Genomic DNA, 24,589 nt, shown 5'->3' on the forward strand with positions numbered 1-24,589 from the left:
AGGACACCCAGGGTTTCAGGCCTTTGCTCATATTTTGAACACTTTAAACAAACCATGTGCTTCTGCTGCAGGTTGTCAGGGACTATCCCAAGAATGGCCTCGCCACCATAAACCTGGAAGATGCTCTAATAGTAAGAATTCACAAATGTCAATAATTTGCCATGAACTGAGTATTTTGCACTCATTTATTCTTTTCCATATATATGAGGGAAGTGCAAGGAATCTTTATTTTCCAGGTGAGGGAACAGAAGCCCAAAGAGATGAAGTAACATGGCCAGATTACATCACCAATAAGAGCACATGGAGGACAGATCCATGATCTGCTCCTGTGCAGTCTGCTACTTATGCTTATTCATTCATTCATTAATCATGGATTCATGAGCACCTACAATGCTCTAGGTGCTTGAACAAACAGACCAAGTCAGTTCTCATGGCACTGATGTGCACTCTATAGAGAAAAGGAAATAAATCCACAATAAGGAAATGTGTATTAGATGATGACAAATTTCAGAGCAGAAGAAAAAAAGCAGGTTAAAGGCAACAAATAGTGCCAGAAGACTAGATGTGGAGGACCAGAGACAGGACTCCTGATTCAAAGAGGGACTCAGAGCAAGGCTTCACAGAGAAGATGGCACTGAAGCAATGGCCTGAAAGAAGTAAAGGGATGAGTCACAAGCATATCTGCACAAAGACCAGTGAAGATAAAAGCCCAAGGGAAGGGAAGCTTGAGTTGTTCCAGGAACAGCAAGCAGGTTGTGAAGCTGGAGTGAAGTAGATAAGGGAGAGTATGCTGGAAACTGAGGTCAGAGTCAGTGGGGCCACACGAGCAAGCCCTCTGGGACAGATGAGGAGCAGTCACTTTGGATTTGAAGTCAGGGGAAATACAATCTCCTGTTTCGAAATGATAATCCCAGCTGCTGGCTACAGTATCTGCAGGATGGCAGGGTCATAAGCAGAGACTACTGCAATATCCATGTAGAAGAAGACGGTGGCTTAGATCAGCACGGTAATAGAAGAAGAAGTGAAAATGGGCCAAATTCTAGACATTCATTTAGTTTCATTTCCAGTGTGTTATGTCTTGTGTCTAGATGTCTCCCAAAAGCTTCATGCGGTCATAGGTGGGGCTTTTCAGAAGCGGCTAGATCTAGCGTGTGTGATGCTGGGATTAAGTGGCACTAATCAATATGCTTACAGCCTGGATAGAATACAAAGGCTGCTTCTGCTGTTGCATTTGTTTGCTGCTTGTTGCCTTTTGTCTACCCTGCTTTGCCATGTACTGTCTCTCTGCCATGCCCCTGTGCCATGCCACCCTGCCTCAGAGCCAGCCGGCAATGGACTGAATTCTCTACAAACTGTGAGCTAAATAATCCTTTCCTCCTTTATTTTTAGATGTAAGGTATTTTGTCTCAGCGATGAGAAAAATAACTAAGACTTAGACACAGTGCTGTGGATTGAACCCAAGACCTGGTACATGCAGAGCACATGCTCTTCCACTGAATAACAGCCCCAGCCTGGATATAGTTTGAAAGTAAAACCAAACAGGATTTATAGACTGATTTGATAAGGAGTGTGCAAGAAAGAGTCAATGAGGACTCCAAGGCTTTGACCTGAACAACTGGAAAACTGGAGTTACATCTGACAAGATGAGCTAGGCACAGTAGCGCACTCCTGTGATCTCAGCATTCGGGAGGTGAGGCATATTGAGTTTAAGACCAGCCTGAACCACATAGTGAGACCCTGTCTCAATACACAAACAAATGTCTGACAATATGAAAAAGTCTGCAGGAAGAGCACAACAGGACAAACCCAAGGAAACAGGGCACAAATCAGGAGACTGGTTTTGGATCTCTTAGGCTAGAGGTGGCTCTCTGGTATCTGAGAAATTCTCCAGAAGGTATTTTAAGATACACCTGGCCTTGACTCCTACCAGTGAGATCCAGACAGCTGCTCCTTTTAGAAGAATAGAATGAGCCTTTTACTAAAATCAGGCCCCTAATGATCCAAAGAAGCTTACCATTCAGGCATCTAAAGGGAGCAATTTTGTGATCTGCAGTAATCAGTTTAGTGTAGAAAGGACTACATGACAATCAAACTGTTACACATAGAAGAGTATTTGTCTTTCATTGGTTGGTTTTCCTGTACTCTAATTATAATGGGCTCCAGTTCTGCCTCTATCCAAATTATTTCATTCCTACTTTAACATCTTCCACATGTCCTAAACCTTTATATACCCTCAGAATGGCTATTCTCCCATCTGCAGATTTTTCAACTACAAGTGTACTTTCTGAATTTGGATTTGGAATTTAAAGACAAAAAGATGTAGTTAATAAGATATTACTCAAGACATATGCCTAAGGAATCAGAGAGGGGGTCCTTTTCAAAACAATAGGCAAAATATGGCAGTGAACATTCTTTCTCCCTCTGCTGAGAACTGGCCACCCCCTTCCAGAAAAATCATATAAAACATTACCCACTGCCAAAGTTCACATGGCAACACTAATTAAGAAGCAAGGAGATTATTTTGTTTAAATAACACTAAGTGCTATTATCCTTGCATTAGGTTAATAACCAGTGGGACAATCAGTTCTTACTTTTGAGTTACAGTATACATCATACAGTATACAGTATAAGGAAATAGATTCTGACACTGTCTATACCCAGAAGATATGCACTTCCTATAACAATATGCCATTACCAATTTCTTTTTTTTTTTTGTACTGGGGATCGAACTCAGGACCTTGCACTTGCAAAGCAGGCAGCGGCTCCACTGAGCTAAATCCCCGGCCCTCATTAGCAATTTCTTAATAATCAAAACATACATGTGTTTTATTCATTGCTACTTTTTTGTTATAATAATATAAAGTCTAGTAAGTATATTGAGTCCCTAACACTATATATGCACTTGATTAAAAACCTGTAGCTAGGACCAAGTCCTTATAGACCAATTTATCTAAAATTTTATGAAACTGAATCAAAATATTTTGAAATAGCAGCCATTCTGACAAATTTCCACAAGAGGGCAATAAGCTTATATTTGATTCCATTCTTTGAGCTTCCCATAGTTACAAGATTTTGTCATAACACCAAACACACTGAGATCAAAATTTGCTTGTTAGTCTTTGACATTAAAAAAATGCCCCTTACAGTTCTTTATGGAAAAGACATTATTAATCTGATGCCTTTTATGTTCTTCAACTAAATTCAGTAAATCAGAAAAGTGAATAAACCTCAAATTTTGTAAAAAAGATGAGCCATGTGTGAAATAATAGATCTCACGTCTAAAATACCACAACTGAGACAACCTATATTATCTTAGTATTTAGGAATATCCACCCAAAAATATTTCTGAGAGCGATTTTTTTTTTTTGGTACTGGGGATCAAACTCAGGTCCTTGCGCTTGCAAGGCAGGCGGCGGAACCACTGAGCTAAATCCCCGGCCCTTTGAGAGCGATTTTTATTCAGAAGGTAAAGTCAAGATGAGAAGTAATAATAAACAATAAAGATTCAACAGTATATTTATCTAACATTCTCACAGCAATTTAAGAAAGCTCAAACATGGTTGCACACAATTCTGGCCACGTTCTGTTTATTTTTGTTTAGTTTTAAATGCAAACGTTTCTGAAGGCAGAAGTCAAATACACTTAGTTAAAACAATGGAGCCACGATTTGGTGTTCTACTCCTGATCCATCACTATAAAATGTCCTGAAAGTTACTGTTCTGTTCTTCTTTTAAATGACTATGGTAAGATTAGGAGCAAGCTATGGCTTTTAGATTCTCATGTCTGATAGAACCTATAAAAGGCACTAAAACCTTCTCTTTGATTAGCACAATTTTGTGTCTATTTGGAAAACTGGGAAGCAAACTGGAACAATAACTGAGCACAATGTTGTGACATGAGCTGGAGATTTTAAGAAGAGAAATGAGGGGAAAAGGTCCTTTTTTTATATCACTCTTTCCTCTAATATATATTTGCCGTAATAAATATTGACAAGCTTGGGCCGGGGATTTAGCTCAGTGGTTTCGCTGCCTGCTGCGCAAGCGCAAGGACCCGAGTTCAATCCCTGGTACCAAATAAATAAATAAATAAATAAATATTGACAAGCTCAACTATCCTACTCCTAACACTAGCTTTGTTGTTACTGAAATCAGATGTAACACTTTTACTGTTGAAAAGAATTTCAGCATTTCTTTTATAGAATAAAAAATCCAGAGCCCTCAGATAACTAAGCATGGATTCCATGTTTATATAAATTTCTCTTTACTCCAAGAATGTACTTACAAATTTATTTCCAACAAGCAACAGAAAATGGGGATTTTCTATGCACCACCCCTCTTCCGGTTACCGATCCTCACACTCTCTACTTTCTGCCTCTCTAACACACCTACTGTCAAGAGCCTGACCAAAGCTTCACACTGGCAGACAAGCTAGCTTCTCCAGTCTTTTTCTTTTTCTTTTTCTCTTTTTCCTGTGTGTTTGTGGTACTGGGGATTGAACACACTAGACAAACTCTTTACCACCAGGCTACATCCCACGCTGTTACCCAGGCTGGCCACAAACTTGCAGTCCTCTTGCCTCAGCCTCCACAGTGGTTGGAATTATAAGCACGTGCCCCCACACCCAGATCTCTATCCTTTCTCAGTAGACCTCTCTTCCAGGTTTACCATCTGCCAATCTAATACCCCTCCTTGGATGATTCTATCAAAGCCTGTCATGGGACCCACTTTGAGTTCTGCTTCTTCAGTACCAACTCTCAGCTTGCACTTTTCCCAGTTTTTCTTTTCTCATAAAGAAACAAATGTACTTATTACCTACGTCTGCAGGAAGCTGGGCTAGATTTGCCCTCCCCACGAGACTGTGAGCTCTCAAAACTGAGGTCTTAACTGCCTTGATTTTGCCAGTGGCTGGTGTAAAACAAATGCAGTACTGCTTGTTGATGAAAAAGGCCCAACTCTAACTTGGTAACAGAAAAGAAGTATTTTGAAGTTTTCCACCAAAACTTAATGAAACTAAAGTGCTAGCTTGCTCTGTGCCAAAAAAAAAAAAAAAAAAAGTAGAATAAACAAGAAGGAAATGAGACAATTTTAGTATAACCAGAATGCTGAGGAATGGCACGGTAGTGTAGAAGAGGTAAAACAAGTAAGAGGAGGCCATCTGTGTCACCCTGGTATACAGGAAGAGGGAAGGGGTGCGGTCCCACATTACACACCAGCTAACACTGTGTGACAGTGAAGGGCATGAGAAAAGAGCAGGGTCAAGGAACTCCACTCTTCAGCAAGCTCTGAGAACGTATAGGTCCTCACACAAATTGCTAAGAGGTAGGTGGGATTCTGGCTGAAAAAAGTCTGGAGCACAGCAGCCTCCAACATCACTTGCATCCTGTTGTCTTTATGACAAGCTGCCATCTACTGAAATTTCTATCAATCTGTAAAAATATAAAAACCACTACGGGGCTGGGGATTTTAGCTCAGTGGCACTGCACCTGCCTCAAAAGCACCAGGTCCTGAGTTCAATCCCAGTACTAAAAAAAACAAATACACTAATGAAAGAATGAGTAGTGCAAATAATTTTTGAACACTTACTGAAGTCCATGGCACGTTGACAGTGCAACAAATGAGGCAGGGTTTCCTCGGATCTGGCCCTGGTAGTAACAGTGCTCGCCTCCCTGAGAAGAGAAAGAGGACATAAGCCTTCACCGTCACAAGGAGAATCAGTCACATCATTTCATAGGAGGCTCGTGGTCACGGTCACACTGAATCTCCACATGTGGGATCTCATTATCCAGATCAGCATTATCAAGCCATTTCTAACAATTATTTGTAAACATTCCTAGGGACCAGACTCCAAATCAAAAGACAGGGAAATAGAAGTTGACTTCATATTCTTTTTTTTTTTTTTGGTACCGGGGATCAAACTCAGGACCTTGCACTTGCTAGGCAGGCAGTGGCACCACTGAGCTAAATCCCCAGCCCTACTTCATATTCTTTTTCTGTAAGTGCTACCAGAGGAACAACGCAACAGATACTGAAACATACATGTGGCCCTTGTACGAGAGTAAGTTTAGACATCTATTTCCCTAGTTGTGGGATATTCAACCTTGAACAGCAGCAGAGCAATGCTTTCAAATGGAGTTAAGGAAAAAAGTACTATATATCATTTAAGAATTACAAATACTGATGGAGGAAATTATCTGTTTTTACATTGTTTATATCAAAACTTGACTATAAGACAGACAGGTTTATATTATTCTTTTCCCAAAGCAACTCAAAATAGCTTCACTAGTATGTTGTCTAGGTGTAGGGTTTGAATGGTGACATTTCTCCTAGAAGCCAGCCACATGAACTACATTCTACTAAAAGAGTTCATTTCTTTAGAGTAAATGTGTCTGAAAAAGTAACCAGAGTAAGTTAAATGGTACATGCCATCTTACAATGTAGACTTTAAATGCTTGTTACCCAAAGTGTGGTTCCACACTAGCATTACCAAAGTCATCAGAAACTTGTTAGAAATGTAGACACTCAGGCCCCAGACCTGCTGGATCAAAATCTTCATTTCAAGCCTCCCGTGTGATTCCTTATGCATATTAAAGTTTGAAAAGCTCTGCTCTAAAAGATCTCCCATTCTCTCACTGATCTATTTCTTCAGCAGCTGAAAACCTCTAATCAGATTGACTCACTACAGTATGAAAGAGTGAAGCAGGCAGGACTGAGTATTTTAAGGGGGCAAATGCTTCTTTAGTCTGGTTTAAGGACTAGCCTTACTTAAAATTCAGTTCTTGACAAGTGGAGAGGAGGGAATAGGAAGATGGGAAGATCACATGAAGATTCAGCAGGACTAAAGACATTTTCTACACCAAAATTCCGAGGAAAAGCAGCCTACCCTGAAACTGCTGCTGCTCCTGAGATAATTCCAAAAGAGTTGGTGAATTTTAGCTTTGAGGGGAGAGTAGATAGCAGGTAAAATGGTACACAATGCCACCCCTGCAGACAGATGTCCGAAGGAGTCCCTGAGATTCATGAACTGAGGACTGTGGTTGGATTTTATGGAGAAGACATAATGTAATTTCATATCTGGTAGGACAAGGAATGGAACCTAGAAGGTACTGAAGGGGCAGGCACAAGTCTTGGACTTAAAGACACAGACCACTGACTGACTTCCTGAGGAGAATCAGTGTCAGCAGGAGCTACTGGCTCTATCACCTATAATCTTAAGCAAGTTACAGAAACTGCCTGTGTCTCAGTTTCCTCATCTGTCAAATGATAATGATTATCTCATATGGTTGTTATGAGGATTAAATGAGCTACTAGGAATAAATTGCTTAGAAAAATGTCTGGCTCTTAGTAAGCACTTAATAAATGTCCCGTGCCTTTGTAATTATTGGGGGTCAACTATTGTTCTACTCAACTTACACACCACAACCACATTAAATCCTCACATGAACCCTACAGAGAATATTGTTATCCCTATTCCACATGGAAGCTTATAATCTCTGAGGACCACAGTTGTGCACCTAGGAAGTTGCCAGGTAGGAAGGTAAATTTTGGGTAGGCCCAATGCCTGTGTACTTTCTCTGCTTACAAGTGAGACCCAGAATCTATGGGCTATACAATGCAAATCTAAGAAGCCTTTCCCTAGACTGATTTATTTTACTTCATTTTACTCCTCCATCCTATTCATTTACTAGGGCTGGGGGTAAATTTACAGAAGTTTAAATAATCTCTGTTGGGCTACTGAGTTGGTGAACTAACAATAAGTTAGATTTTTAAGTGCATGAGAGAAAATTGTAACTCATATGACCTGGGTTTCTTGAACACATCTGATTAAACCAGAATTCAACCCTCTACCTTCGTACTGGCCAGAGAAGAAAGGTCCACAGAGGTTGGGGTATTTGAAAAATGCTTCCCAGTCAATGGTGCTATCTAGATTTTCATTTTTCCTATTTATTATTTCTCTTTCTAGAGGTTATATTTTAAATTGTTATCTTTTTTGATATATGTTAGTATACATTTTCTTTCATTAATAATTGATACAGTAAAAGATGTTCATCTTATTACTGAGCCATACTGGATTCTTCAATCTAAATAAATTCAGCTTCTCCATACAACCAGAATTAATAAGCTTTTTATATTTTCTTTATATCTATTTAGAGATGATCACAAAATATCAAATTTTTACAGTTTTGTAATTTATTGCACTGTACAGTTGGAGATTTACACTCAAGTTACTTCTTTCTCAAGTTAAAATTTTAAACTGTTTTAATTTTTTTGTTTTATTTTATTGGTACAATTTAGGTATACAATATAATGACATTCATCATTGGAAATTTGCATCTTTACATAATCTCTCTTGGTTCTTATTTTTCCCCCTTCCCCTGCCCTCCCTTCAACCCCTCCACCCCTCTCTATTTACAAAGACTTGGTTTCCATTTTTTCATTTTCTCATATTAATTCCATTGCCTTCTTTCCTATTCTCTACTCCTTCCACTTCCCCTTCCCCTTTGCCCCTTTCCTTCCTATTTCACATTATCTATTATATCTTTTAGTCCTTATTTACACTTTCAATTTCTCACACTAGAGAAACTATTTGGTATTTACACATGTGTCTCCTATTTATTTCACTTAAAAGTATCACCTCAATGTGCATCCATTTAGCTATAAATGTCACTAATTTCTCATTTTTTATGGCTGAGTAGTACTCCATTTTATTAAAAAAAAAAACACCACATTTTCTTTATCCACTCTCCAGTTGAAGGGCATCTGGGCTGCTTCCAAGTTTTAGCTATTACACATTGTGCTGCTATGAACTTGGGTACACATATATCACTGTGGTATGATGCTTTTAATTCTTTGAGGAACATACCCAGCAGGGGAATAGCTGGGTCAAATAGGACTTCCAGTTCTAATTCTTTGAGGTACCTCCATACTGATTTCCACAGTGGTTGCACCAGTTGACATTCCCACCAGAAGTGGAGCAGGGTTCCTCTTTCCCCACAGCCCCGCCAGCATTTGTTATTGGTTGATTTCATGATAGCAGCCATTCTTTCTGGAGTGAGGTGGAATCTCGGCATTGTTTTCATTTGCATCTCTCAAATTACCAGTGCTCTTGAACACTTTTTCATATGTTTATTTGCTATTTATACTTCTCTGTCTGAGAAATGTCTGTGCATTTCAGATGCCCATTTTCAGATTGGGTCTTTAAATTGGGGAGGACTGATCTTTTTAAGTTCTTTATAAATTCGAGATAGTAGACATTTTTCTAAGGAAGAGCAGGTGAAAATCTTTTCCCACATTGTGGGTTGTCTCTTCACACTGTTGGTGATTTCTCTTGCTGTGCAGAAGCTTTTTAATAAGAAGAGATTCCACTTGTTGATTGTTTGTGCTAGTTCACGGGCAACCAAGGTTTTGTTCATAAAATCTTTTCCTATACCAATGTCTTCAAGAGTTCTACCTAACCTCTGTTCCACCAGTTCAGGGTTTCTGTTTTAATATTTAGATCTTTAATCCATTTAGATTTTAGTTTACTGCATGGTTAGAGATATAGGTCTAGTTTTAATCTTTGGCAATTTGAAACCCAATTTTTCCAGCACCATATATTAAAGAGGCTACATTTCCTCCAGTGAGGGTGTTTGGCTCCTTTGTCAAAGATGAAGTGGCTGAGTGTGACTGGAGTTATTTTTGCATCTTCTAATCTGTTCCACTGGTACTCAGGTCTGTTTCTTTGCCAATACCATGCTGTTTTTACCACACTAGCTATGCAGTAAAGGTTCAAGTTGGGGATTGTGTCTTTATTGCCTTGTCTTTATTGCCTAGAATTGCTTTTGCTATTCAGGGTCTCTTCTTGTTCCAAATGAATTTTTGGATTGTTTTCGCAAGGTCCATGAAATATGCTGCTGGAATTTCAGTTGGGATTGCACTGAATCTATATAGCAGTTTGGGAAATATGGCCATTTTTACTATATTGATCCTTCCTACCCAGGAGCAAGGGATGTCTTTCCATTTTCTGATATCATCTTCAATCTCTGTTTTCAGAGTGCTATAGCTTTCAGAGAAGAGGTCTTTGATTTCTTTTGTTAGGTTGATTCCTAGGTATTTCAGTTTTTTGGATGCCATTGTGTAAGGAATTGTTTGTCCTATTTCTGTCTTAGTGAGTCTATTATTCGTGCAGAGGAAAGCTATTGATTTTTGTGTGTTGACCTTCTTGTGTCCAGCTACTCTGATGAATTTGGTTATTGAGTCTAGAAGACTTTTGGTGGAGTTCTTGGGGTCTTCTATATAGAGTATCATATCATCTGCAAATAATGAAGATTGGACTTCATTTCCTAACTTTATTCCTTGTATTTCTTTTTTTTTTAATTCCTTGTATTTCTTTCTCTTGTCTAATTGCCATGGCTAATGTTTCCAAACCTATATTGAACGAGAGTGGTGATACTGGACATCCTTGTCCTGTTTTTTGTGAAGGATTTCAGTTTTTGACCATTTAGTATGATATTGGCTGTTGGTTTTTCATAGATGGCTTTTATCAGATTGAGGTAGAGACTGTATATTCCAATTTTGTGCAAGGTTTTTATCATAAATGCGTGTTGGATTTTGTCAAATGCTTTTTCTGCATCTATGGAGATAATCATATGGTTTTTGTCCTTGGCTCTATTGATATAGTGTATTACATTGATTGATTTGCATATGTTGAACCATCTCTGCATCCCTGGGATGAATCCCACTTGGTCAGGGTGTATGATCTTCTTGATGATCTTCTTCATTCTATTTGCCAGTATCTTATTAAGGATTTTTGCATCTATGTTCATTAGTGAGATTGGCCTATAGCTCTCTTTTTCGGTTGGGTCTTTCTCTATTTTAGGGATCAAGGTGATGCTTGCTTCCAGGAATGAATTTGGGAGTATTGCTTCCCTTTCAATTTCATTGAACAGTTTAAACAGTAGTAGTAGTAGTTTCTCTATAAATGTCTTGTTGAATTCAGCAGTGAAGACATCAGGACCTGGGCTTTTCTTAGTTGGTAAGTTTTTTATTACATTTTCAATTTCATTGGTTGATTTTGGGTTGTTGAGAATTTTTAGGTCTTCTTCATTCAACTTTGGTAATTCAAACATATCTAGGAATCTGTCCATTTCTTCTGTGTTGTCCATCTTATTGGTGTATAGGCTATCAAAGTAGGTATTGATAATCCTCTGGATTTCTGCTGGGTCTATTGTAATTTCACCCTTCTCATTCCTAATTGCAAGGATCTGGGCCTTTTCTTTCCTTTTTCTGATAAGGTTGGCTACGGGTTTGTCACTTTTGTTTATTCTTTCAACAAACCAACTTTGGCTTCATTAATTTTTTGTATCATTCTCTTAGTCTCCATTGCATTGATTTCTGCTCTGATCGTTATAATTTCCTCCCTTGTATGAGCTTTGAGTTTGTCCTGTTCTTCTTTTTCTAGAAGCTTGAGGTTCAGCATCAGGTTGTTTAATTGGGCTCGTTCTGTTTTCCTAATATGTGCATTCACTGCTATGAATTTCCTTCATAAGACTGCTTTCATTGTGTCCCATAGATTCTGATATGTTGTACTGTGATTGTCATTTAATTGTAGGAACTGTCTGATTTCTTCTTTAATTTCCTCTGTGACCCACTGGTTACTCAGAAATGTGTTGTTCAATTTCCACGTGTTTAGGTAATTTTTGTGGTTTCTTTTGCTACTGATCTCCAATTTCATTGCACTGTGGTCTGATAATATACATGGGATAACTTTAATTCCTTTACACTTACTTAAACACGTGCTATGGGTGAGTATGTGGTCTATTTTGGAGAACGACCCATGTGCAGCTGAAAAGAATGTGTATTCTGATTCTGTGGGGTGGAAGACTCTGTAAACATCTGTTAAATTCCTTTGTTCAAGAGTTCGATTGAGTTCTAGTATTTCTTTACTTATTTTTTGTCTAGTTGATCTATCTATTTGTGACAGTCAGGTATTGATGTCCCCCACTACTATTGTATTAGTGCTTATTTGATTTTTCATGTCCTTTAGTATTTGTTTTATATAGTTGGGTGCACTAGTGTTTGGTGCGTAGATATTTCTGATTGTCATCTCTTCCTCTTGGATTGCTCCCTTTACAAGGTTGTAGTGTCCTTCATTGTCTCTCTTAATCAGTGGTTCGATCTGTAAAGAGCATAGTTACTCCTGCTTTTTTTCGGGTTCCCATCACATGGAGAATTGTTTTCCACCTTTTAACTTTCAGTCTATGAGTTTCTTTTTGAATTAAGCGTGTTTCCTGTGTGTAGCATATTGTTGGATCTTGCTTCTTGTCCCATTCTGCCAGTCTATTTCTTTTGATTGGTGAATTTAGACCATTCACATTGATGGTTATAACTGATACGTATTGACTTATCATTGTCATGAGTTTTTCTTTTTGTTGGATTCCCCCCCTTTACATTTTATTTCTTGTCACACCCAATGGATTCATTCTGCTGTGCTTCCTGGGGCTGTGATCCTCATTGTCTGTTCCTAGGATATTATGTAAAATTTTTTGGAGTGCTGTTTTGGTATTCATGAAGTTCCTAAGGTGCTCTTTGTTATGAAAGTATCTTATTTCTCCATCAATTTTGAAAGATAGTTTTGCGGGGTACATCAATCTGGGTTGGGGGGTGATTTCCTTTAAGGCTTGGAATGCGTCACTCCAAGCTCTTCTTGCCTTGAGGGTTTGCATTGAGAAGTCTTCTGTGATTCTGATGAGCTTTCCTTTGTATGGGATTTGTTTCTTTTCTCTGCTTGCAGAATTTTGTTCTTCTGTTGGGTTTCTGGAATCCTAACTATTATATGCCTATGTGTAGATTTTTTTTGATCAAGGTTAGTTGGAGTCCTATATGCATCACTTATCTGTATGTCAAGTTCTTTTCCCCTCCTTGGGAAGTTTTCTGCCATTCCTTCTGTGAAAAGTCTTTTTATGTCATCTGCACTCTCTCCTGTTTCTTCGTTGACTCCAATCAGTCTTATGTTACTCTTCTTTGCATTGTCTAGCATCTGCTAGATTGATTTCTCCTGGTCCCTTGCAATTTTGAAGCAATTTTTCTTTTCCTGGTCACTAACTGCAATCTTATTGTCTATATCTGAAATTCTGTCCTCACATTGGCTCATTCTGCTGTGTAGACTTTCAGTGGAGTTTTGTTCTCCTGGAAATCTGTTTGCATCTGTTTTATGGATTCCATTTGTTTCCTATGTTAGGATTCCATCATGTTCCTCAGCTCCTCTATTTTTTTATCTGTGTCTTCTCTAGATTTATTAGTCATGTCTTACACTATGGGCACAATCTCTGCTGTTCTCTGAGAAATTCTTTCTGATTTCATTTTTTTCAGATTCTCTTTTGTTGCCAGTTCAGGGAGTCCAGGTGGTTGAGTATCAGAATGTTCCATTTCCCTTCCCTTTAGGGTTGCTGTAGGTGATCTGGAAGTCTGGTTTTGAGACTTGTTTATGTGTTCTTCTCATTTCAGTGTGGGGGTGCTGTTGGCACCCACATGGCTCACCTTCTCTGTGCTTTGAGCGGTGGAACAGTGGGCCCAGAAGCCCCTTCCTCTAGGCTGGGACCAGTGGAATGGTGGCCCAGAAGCCCCTTCCTCTGGGCTGTTTTAGTTTTTTTTAAGTGTTTCCCTAGACTGGACTTTCTTTCTCAGAGGTTTAAGACATGTCATGAACACTAACATATAAATACAGGAAAACAAAGAGAAGTAGAAATGAAGAAATTGAAAAAAAAATTATGGTATCAAATTTAAAAATGATGGAAATCAGCAGTCCATGTTATATGGGAGACAGATGTTGGTGGCAAAGCCTACAAGAGATGTTTCATAAATCTCACCAATGTTTTATTGTGTTCCAGGCATGCACATCACTTGGGTTAAAATGGAAATTCCATTTTGTAGCCATTCTCAGACAGTGAGTACAACTTCAACTTCACCTACTTTCCAAACAATGCATTGGGCTGCTTCTGTTATAAAACTAAACATATTTCTGAATGCATTTTTGGTTAATGGTTGTACTTTATATTTCCTTATCACTTCACAAATTTTGGTGTAGGAAAGTTAAAAGAAAAAATCCACAAAAATTAAATTGAGGTCTGGGTCTTTAGGTTGATTCCTAGTCAAACTAGAAAGACAGGCAATCACTAGCCTTCTTCTCTCAACTTTTTGACTCCCTACCCCAGGCCCTTCTTGATACTGATTCAATCGTACGTTTGGTTTCCTGAAGAGGAAACTCAAATTAGGAAGTGGAATTTCCATCTTAAGAAAGCAAATTAGAACAGTGGGGAACAGGGGGTGGGGTAGGGAAGATGTATTCTATGTCAAAAAGAATCTTTTGTTCTCAACAGAAGGTAATCCAGCCTCTCTTCAGCGATCATTCATAAATTAATAATTTCTTAAAATCATAATCCAAAGAATTTATCCATCACAAGAAAAGTTCAACTTTAAAAAAGCAAATAAGTTAGGCCTTGTAAACAATTGTCCATTTTAGTTATACATCTTAAAAAAAAAAAAGGTTTCTCTGTATAGTATATCAGACAGTACAAGGCACACCTTACACATCAGAATCCAAGGTGACAAAACCCACATAGAGCCCCCCTTCATTCTGCTTGCCAGCAAAACTTCTGGGGGCTCTAGAACCACACACCCACCCTTCAGTCAGCTCCTGACCACCTGGAAGTCCACAGATGTGCTCTTTCCATGACATTACTTTGTGCTATTTCCTTGTGAGATGTGATTTTAAGCTTTCTCAGTGTTATTCTCTTCAGGTGTTTTCCACAAAGGTTCCTGGAAGAGGCCAGTTTTTCCATTACATTGCAATGTGCCTCTGAACCAGCCATTTTCTCATTTTTTATGAACAAACACAATATCCCCTTCTTTTAAGTTCAAGTTCTGCCTCACTCTGAGGAGGCTAGGAAACCACCACTCTGTGCCTTTCACAAACAACAGGCCTAGACTCATTCACGACAGGACCGAGCGAGGAACATGCCTGCCGAGGAGGCGAGGTGATGGGCACCCTGGAGTTCAAGGATCTGGTCTTCCTGTGGAAAGCATCCTGGACCAGGGCTCGCCTCGGCCTGCACCGGGCCTTCTGCGTCCATGGGGCAGGAGCCGGCCCTGCCGTGGCCACCCCCTCGTGGCAGCTCAGGACCCACTGCTCCCTGCAGAGGCAACTCGCTGCCCTCCCCCAGCTCCACTTCCAGGGTGCAGGGCGCTGGAGGCAACCCTTGGAGCTTTTGTTTGGTGGAGGCACTGGAAAGCAATTTCAACAAATCTTTTTTTTTTCTTTCTTTCTGTCCTTGTCCGATGTGGCTGCCGAACTGTTCCCACAGGCTGATGACACACTGTGAGATGTTTTATAAATTACCAAAGTTTTCTTTTAAATGTCAACTCTGGAAATATGTCATAGTACATCATAAAAAAGGCAAACATTCATTTGATTAGATAATGGAAAACAGTCTCTCACTGATTTTTTGATTCAGAAAAATAGGAATCAATCCAAAGACAGCATATGATTAGGACCCATCTGCACAAAAGCCTAACATGGCAAATGCAGAGGCGAGCTCAATATGGTTGAATCATTATCAAATGTTTCCATGACACTTTAGGAAAAGCATAAACACTGAGGAATATTTCCTCAGTTGGGCTACTGTAATTCAAATTTTGAAGCACTCCACTAGTGGTGCATATACTTCTTCTAAATAATGGTAAAAATCCATTTTTATGTTATATTTTCAGTTACATTATGTTATATTTTATGTTATATTATTCAACATAAACCAATAGTTTAAATTAAAAAGTTATGAAGTTTTTCCTCTTACATGTCTGGAAATATTTTTTAGTTGAGGATACAAGTTTTAATATTGATGGTCTTCCTTAACTTACATAAATCTGTTATAAATTATTAAAATAAAATATTTAATAATTCTTATTCCTTAAATAATTATTTTATTTTTTGGGAGTACTAGGAATTGAACCCAGGGCTTCATGTATGCTAGGCAAGTGCTCTACCACTGAGTCCCTATTATTTTAAATGACACACACTTTTGGCAAAAACTTTTAAGAATTTAGATTAAAGAATTCCCCTTGTATATATTGTTCCAGCTGCAGTTATCTTCTAAAAGATAAGTATTTTTGTCAGATTTTATGTCTATCAGGGGAAGATTATGCATATATAAGGTACACATGGAGATGTGTGTACACATGAATACACAAACATCCTTTACATACTTTAATAAAATCTACTGACTTAAGCCAACTTCCTCAAATATTATCAATTATGAAGTTTCTCCACATACAAGTTTTCAGGAACCGAATGCTTTATGAATGCAGGTATTACACATAATAATCTAAGACAGATGTTGTAGGAAAAGAAAAGCCAATACATTCGAATAGAGTTGGACCCTCTATCCAGCTGCCAGCTTTGTTCCTTATTGTCTCTTTTGTTCCAAAAATAAATCCATTGCCCTTGGAACTTTCTTCACACTCCTTGATATAATAACACAGTCATAATAGATGTTTATTTTTAGGTAAATAGGTAGTTTTAGTTCAAAGAAGATCCACCTCTATAAAATGAACTATACACTAGCTCAAGTGACTACTGGTTTATCTTTCCAGTGTGTGTGGGGGGGTGCTTATTGCAATTTTCATTCTAGGCAAGTCAAATTAATCATTTCTTTGCAAAATTCAAGGACAGACCACACTTTCATTAGACAGCCAGCAAGATCTCCAAAGGAAAAAAAACCACAATTTATTACAAATAAAATGAAATGATAACACAAAGTTACAAAGTCTGGGTTATAAAACAATGAGAACCCAATAGAGAGGACCAACTGGAGAACAGCATATAAGAATCAACTGCCCTCCTTCCAGATCCTCAGAAGAAATCTGACAACTTTTTCAGCTCCAAGATGGGCCAGGGCCACTTCCTTCAAAAAGCCTCCTCCTGCTTTCAGACTACTTCCTTCCTCCTCTGGATTTCTACTCTATAAAATCTGTACTTCATCTTTCTCTACCTACATTCCTGTTTCTGTACATATGAGAGTACATATGCTCGATCTGTTCCCATCCCCAGCTGCACTGTCAGAGGGAGACACTTGAATCTTAGGTTTCAATCAATAAAATGGGCACAATATCTACCCATGCTGTCTCTCCAGTGAATGCAGGGGACACTATGGGACAACAAAATTAAATACAATGCACCCTGCCATCAAACAGAGGTAGTGCACAATGAGGCAACAGTTCCTGCATCAGGGATTAGTATCCTTTAAATTCTAAGGGATTAGTCTTCCAGGTGTTATGATTCTCATACTTTGTTCAGACTAACAATTCAGGGCATTGATTTTTTTAAAAATATAGGCAGCTCTGAGGTGAGACCCAAAAAGTTGCATTTTTATAAATCATCCATGTTTTTGTTACTCTATGAATACATTAAGAAAATGGTTCCTCACCTTGGCTGTATTGCAGAAATCATGGGGGAGCTTTTGAATTTCCAATGCCAACGTCACATTCCATACCAATTCTCTCAGGATTTACAGGGATGGGATGCAGGCATCAATCAGCTTTTTCAAGGGCTCCACATGGTCTAAGACAGTACAGTGCCTGAGAAGCCCTTGCACCTGAGAAATGCTGCTTAGTAGCAAGGATCCCCAAAGGAATCTCAGAAACACCACAGTGGGCTTTGCAAACCACACTTCACACCTCCAAGGAGATGGGTAGGAGCCCTGGATGTTATAGTTGTAAAAAGTTCCACAGGTGAAAAATCAGATCTGGAATTACTAAACTAAAAATACTCAGTTATTGGGCCAGGATTTAGCTCAGTGGTGCCTACACTTGCCTTGCAAGAGCAAGGTCCCGAGTTCGATCCCCAGTAGCAAAACAAAACAAAACAAAAAAAACACCTCCATATCAAACTACCCCCATGCACAAGATACTAGAAATACAGAACTTTCAGAGAATACATTTTCCTGGGCACTACATTTGGTGATGCATGCTATAGTTCATGGTGGTTAATGAGATAAATATTATTTTTCCTCTTTCTACAAGGGAGAAAACACAAACTGAGAGAGCTCCCTCACATGTAGGCCAGCCCAATAAGTAGTCAAGGCCATTTACATTGGCAGTTCTCAAAAAGTAGCTTCATGCCCAACTCCATTAGCATTAGCTTCTTAGAAATGCATGCTCTCAAGCCTTGCCCTAGAGTCAGTGTTATGGCCACGTCTTGATGTGTCCCCAAAAGCCTAATGCAGTCACAGGTGGGGCTTTTCCTGGAACCGTTTCAATGGTACAATGCTAGGCTGAAGGGCTCTAGGATTGAGTGTGTGAGTGCTACCTGCCCTAAGTAGTTTGCATAAGATAAAATGGGCAGAAAGATGCTGCTGAGGGCCCTTCTCCCTTTTCCTGTTGCTTTTGCTACCATATGGGCGCCATGAACTGTTTCTCCTCTGCCATGCCTGTCTGAGTCATGTGCCCCTCTGCCTTGGAGCCAGCTGATTATGAACGGAAACCTCTACAAACTGTGAGGTAAACAAACCCTTTCCCCTTTGAGTGTCATGTATTTTTTTCTCAGCAATGAGAGAAAAGTAACTAAGACAGTCAAGTACTTGGGAAGTGGCCTGGTCATCTGTGCTTCAGCCAGCTCGCCAGGGACTTCAGTGCATGCTGAAGTGTGAGAACAGCTGCTTATATACCACAGTGTCTCTGATGCTGGAACTCGTGCTGAGTTCCACGATCCTGCCTGAAGCAGACGGATGTTCCCTCCAAACTTGCTGCCTTTACCAGAAATACAATGGAAGGCAAGATATGACTGTGTAATGTGTTGTCATGGGCACAGCCTGGAAGAACAGAGCTGCTCTGTTCAGCCGGTTGCCACCCGGGGTGCTATGGTCTGGACCAAACAGGTGGCATGACCAGTCACCTGGCTTGCTGAGGACAAAGGTTTTCAAGGACGCTGGGTTTTGCTACATTCTGTGAAAGTCATAGACAAAACCAGATGGTTTATTCATGCTAAGAAACAGGTATGGTCAGCGCAGACACCTAAGACCACAGCACCACCACACGAGCCTTGAGCTCTGACTCTGCTCCCCAGGCCCCAGCCATCTCCTCCTTTCCCAGGGGCACCCAGGACCAGTCTTCTGGCCATAGACAGGGGCTCTCCCATCACCCTCCTCCACAGGAAGGACCTTCCTCATCCTGCTCTAGCACAGTGCACACATCAGTATCATGTAGGAAGTTCTTTAAAAACTACCAAGCCACACCCCACACCAATTTCATCAGGATCTAGGCTTTTTTTCTTTTTAGTGAGCTAAAATGATTCCAACATGCTGCTGCTGTGCTGGAGAACCTGGGCTCTAGCCAACACCTCTTCTCACGAACTGAAGCTCTGAACCTGACTGCACGAGATCTGTCCAGGTGGATGCACAGCCCAGGCTATTCTTGTGGCTGCTTTGGCTCTGCATACTCACCACTCACTTGCCTACCAAGTCCATGTTTCCTGCCTGCTCCAATTTTCTCTTGATTGGTGTCAACACAAGGAGCGTGCCCTCTTTCTGCTCTCACTCCTGTTTCCCAGCAGCAATTCTCTAGGACCAGCTGCATGGAGGAAATGCCCAGAAAAGTACACCTTATGTTGAAGAGGACCCACACTAGCCACCTTGATTAAAATTCATAACCTGGATGGTACTGAATTATATTGGATTCACCGAAGGGACACAGGCTAAACATCTGTTCAAGAACAGAGCGTGAGGATATCTGATTATGATGGCTGTGGAAGAAAAGGAGAGATAAGCAGGACGTAGTGGTATGTACCTGTAATCCCTGCAGTTAGGGAGGCTGAAGCAGGAGGATCACAAGTTCAAGTTCACCTCCGTGGTAGAGGACCTGAGTTCAATCCTCAGTATGAAAGAAAGAAAGGGAGTGGAGAGAGGAAGGGAAGGGGTGGGAAGGAGAAAAAAGGTGGAAAGACTATCTCATCTCATTTTATAGTCAATTAAAATTAAATACAGTTACAACACTGTGGTTCCTGAGTGTCAATAAACCATGGATCTATATACTAATACATGTAAAAATCTTTACTAGTTCATGCCAAAATGTGAAAAATAAGTATAAGTTAATTTTTATCAACCCAATATATTTAATTTTAAAAAATCTATTCTTTGTTCTAAAATTAGTTCCTTATCTTTGATTTTTTTTTTTTTTTTTTTGTCCTGGGGGTCGAACTCAGGTTCTTGCGCTTGCGAGGCAGGTGGCCGAACCACTGAGCTAAATCCCTGGCCCAAAGATGCTCAGTGGTTCCGCCGCCTGCCTCGAAAGTGCAAGGACCGAAGTTCGATCCCCGGTACCAAAAAAAAAAAAGAAAAATTATATTTTTCCTTTTATAAATTTTAGAATAATTTCCTAACTTTGGGGAATAATTTTAGATATATAGAAAAGTTATAAAGATGGTAAAGATGGTTCCATAATACAGTTTTTTCCATTATTAACATCTTATATTTCCTTAGTACATTTGTCAAGACCAAGAAACTGACATTAGTATGTTACTGCTTATTAGACTCAAAATATTTGTATTTCATCAGTTTTTCTATTAATCTTCTCTTTCTGCTCCAGTGAACAACCCAGCATACCACACTGCATTCGCTGTCATATTCATTCTTTTTAATGGGTAGCAGTAGTAAGTAACATTTAGATTTTTTGAGAAGGCTGTTTCCCTTTATGTCAAATAAAAAAGGAAGGCAAACCTATATTGATTTCCAAAATTTGTTTTGTTCATGTATCGGTTTACGAAATATAAACATCTCAGAGAAGAATACAAAGGAACTTAACTTAGCAATATGTTTTCAAAGGACTTTAAAAAGGGAGGGAGAACTATCTTATGTCATCAAGTTAATTTAAATAACTGATTAACAATTTTTAAAGTAACCTATGGAAATAAATTTTGATGGATTGCTGAGGAACATTTAGGGCTAAGAAAACTCTGAAATTCTTTGTTGTCTGTGATTATTCTGAAATATTCTTTCAAGAATGATTGGAAAGGCTGGATGATTTCTTTCTCTGTCTCTAGTACCAGCACATACTGTGTACACAGGGGACACCTGAGGCTTTCCTCTGTCACCCTCTGGGAACCAAGGCTTGGAATATAAATGTAGGAAAATGTCATGGGTAAGAAAGTCCTTTGACTCTGACCCGAAAGTCTCTGTCTTCTTCCAGCACACATGCATGTCCAGCAAGCTAATGCTTATTCACTTGCAAGTAAGATAAAATCTCAGCCCTTCATGATTTTGAAATGTGGATTTCCATCTTCCCCCTGAAAAGTAAAAGATCTACTAACAGTAAGCCTCCACTCCTAGATTCCCATTTTCCTAAGGGACCAAGACTAGCTGAAGACAAAACATGGTGTATTAGGGCCAGGGATTTAGCTCAGTAGTTTCACCGCCTGCTGCGCAAGCACAAGGACCCAAGTTGGATCCCCAGTACCAAAAAAAAAAAAAAAACATGGTGTACTGCCCACTCCATCATAGCCAGCCTATGTCTTCTATACACTACTGGGTGACACTGCGGGTCCTGTGTTATCCGTCCCATCCCAGGGTGTACTGCTTCAGCAGCATCCAAATTATCCTCACTCCAACATCTAAAACTAAGCAGCTATTCAAAATTTCTGTGCTACTTTAACTTTTATTTTTTATGAGCCTATGCCTCATGCACACTAAGCATGCCCTCAACCAGAGTTCACCAGCCTGCACTTTCTTAATAGCCAAGGATGAACAGGAGGATCTTGTAACAATTATCAATCAAAAAGAATGCATCTTTACCTCGTACAAAAGAGGAAATTATAAAAATCAGAGCAGAAATCAATGCAATGGAGACTAAGAGAATGATACAAAAAAAATCAATGAATCAAAGAGTTGGTTTTTTGAAAGAATAAATAAAATTGATAAACCTTTAGCCAACCTTATCAAAAAAAGGAAAGAAAAGTCTCAAATCCATGCAATTAAGAACGAAAAAGGTGAAGTCACAATACATACAGCAGAAATACAGATCATCAATACCTATGTTGAGGACCTGTACTCTAATAAAATAGAAAACACAGAAGAAATGGACACATTCCTAGATACATATGAATTGCCAAAGTTAAATATAGAAGATATAGAAATTCTAAGCACTCCAATTACAATGAGTGAAATTGAAAATGTAATTAAAAATTTACCAGCAAAGAAGCCCAAGTCCTCATGGCTTCACTGCTGAATTCCACAAGACATTTAAAGAACTATTGCCATTACTCTTTAAACTCATCAAGGAAATTGAAAGGGAAGCAAGGCTTCCAAATTCACTCCTGGAAGCAAGTGTTACTTTGATCCCAAAACCAGGGAAAGACCCAACCCAAAAAGAGAACTACAGGCCAATCTCCCTAAGGAACATAGATGCAAAAATCCTCAACAAGATACTGGCAAATAGAATACAGGGTGTCATCAAGAATATCATGCAACCTGACCAGGTCGTATTTATCCCAGGGATGCAAGGAAGGTTCAACATATGTAAATCAATAAATGTAATACACCATATTAACAGAGCCAAGAACAAAACCGATATGATCATCTCAATAGATACAGAAAAAGCATTTGACAAAATCCGAGACACACTCATGATAAAAACCCTACAAAAACTGAAAACTGTCATGCTAAAATCAGGAACAAAACAAGAATGCCCACTATCCCCACTCCTGTTCAATACTGTTCTGGAAACATTAGCCACGTCAATTAAAAAGAGAAAGAAATAAAAGGAATAAAGATACAAAAGGAAGAAGTTAAACTGTCATTATTTGCTAATGATATGATACTCTACATAGAAGACCCAAAAAACTCCACCAAAAGACTTCTAGACTCAATTGACAAATTCAGTAAAGTAGCTGGATACAAGGTCAGCACTCAAAAAACCATAGACTTCTTATACACAAATAACAGACTCACTGAGAGAGAAATTAGGGAAATAATTCCTTTTACTATAGCATGCAAAAAAATGAAATATCTTGGAATCAATCTAACAAAGGAAGCAAAAGACCTCTACAAAGACAACTATAGGACTCTGAAAAAAGAGATCAACGAGGATGTAAGAAAATGAAAAGATATTCCTTGTTCCTGGGTAGGAAGAACAAATATAGTGAAAATGGCCATACTTCCAAAACTGCTATATAGATTTAATGCAATGCCGATTGAAATTCCAACAATATATTTCAAAGAACTAAAGAAAACAATCCAAAAATTCATTTGGAACCAGATGAGATCTAGAATAGCAAAAGCAATTCTAGGCAACAGAGACAAGGCAGGGGGAATCACAATCCCCAACTTGAAACTATACTACTAAGCTACTGTGATAAAAAAAACAGCATGGTACTAGCAAAGAAACAGACCCAAGGATCAGTGGAATAGATCAGAAGATGCAGAAACAACTCCAGGCATACTCAGCCACCTCATCTTTGACAAAGGAGTCAGCCACCCTCAGTAGAGGAAATATAGCCTATTTAATAAATGGTGTTAGAAAAACTGGATTTCAAACTGTCAAAGATTAAAACTAGATGCAAATCTATCACCATGCACTAAACTAAGAACAAAGTGGATTAAAGATATAAATATTAAAACAGAAACACCAAACTTGCTGGAAGATAAGTTAAGTAGAACTCTTGAAGACACTGGCATAGGAAAAAACTTTATGAACAAAACCTCAGTAGCATGGGAACTAGCACAAAGAATCAACAAGTGGGATCTCTTCTTATTAAAAAGCTTCTACACTGCAAGAGAAACCACCAACAGAGTGAAGAGACAACCTACAATGTGGGAAAAAAATTTTAGTAGCTGTACCTCAGACAAAGGACCACAATCGAGAATATATAAAGAACTGAAAAAATTAAGACCCCCCCAAATTTAAAGACCCAATTCAAAAATAGGCATCTGAAATAAACAGACATTTCTCAGACAAAGAAGTAAAAGTAGCAAATAAACATATGAAAATATGTTCAACAGCACTGGTCATTTGAGAGATGCAGATGAAAACAACACTGAGATTCCACCTCTCCCCAGAAAGAATGGCTGCTGTCATGAAATCAACCAATAACAAATGCTAGCACGGGTGTGGGGAGAAAAGAACCCTTCTCCATTGTTGGTGGGAGTGCAGACTGGTGCAGCCACTGTGGAAATCAGTATGGAGATACCTCAAAGAACTAGGAGTAGAGGTCCCATTTGACCCAGCTATTCCCCTGCTGGGTATCTTCCCCAAAGAATTAAAAGAATCATACCACAGTGATATAGTGTGCACCCATGTTCATAGCAGTACAATGTGTATAGCTAAAACTTGGAAGCAACTCAACAGCCCATCAACTGGAGACTGAATAAAGAAAATGTGGATTTTTTATAAAATGGAGTACTACTCAGCAATAAAGAATTAGAAATTAGAGACATTTATAGCTAAGGATGCATACTGAGGCCATACTCTTAAGTGAAATAAATAGGACACACATGTGTAAATACCAAATAGTTTCTCTGAAGTGAGAAACTGAAAGGTAAATAAGGATTAAAATGATTAAAACAAATAATTGA

The 24,589-nt window shown here is 39.0% G+C and overlaps 1 protein-coding gene across 16 annotated transcripts in view; it reads right to left on the reverse strand.

The window, feature by feature from the left end:
* Adam22 (ADAM metallopeptidase domain 22) overlaps window positions 1–24,589 on the reverse strand; it is a 249,300-nt gene that overhangs the window by 91,657 nt on the left and 133,054 nt on the right. For all 16 annotated transcript variants that reach the window (XM_087204754.1, XM_087204746.1, XM_021242656.2 and 13 more), the window contains exon 5: window positions 5,583–5,665. In XM_087204754.1, the coding sequence (XP_087060880.1) occupies window positions 5,583–5,665 (83 nt within the window). The remainder of the gene's footprint in view (window positions 1–5,582; window positions 5,666–24,589) is intronic.

Source organism: Heterocephalus glaber, unplaced genomic scaffold (assembly GCF_053883595.1).
Source record: "Heterocephalus glaber isolate CG9 unplaced genomic scaffold, H.glaber_assembly_v1.0 deba00000546, whole genome shotgun sequence".
Lineage (NCBI taxonomy): Eukaryota > Metazoa > Chordata > Mammalia > Rodentia > Bathyergidae > Heterocephalus > Heterocephalus glaber.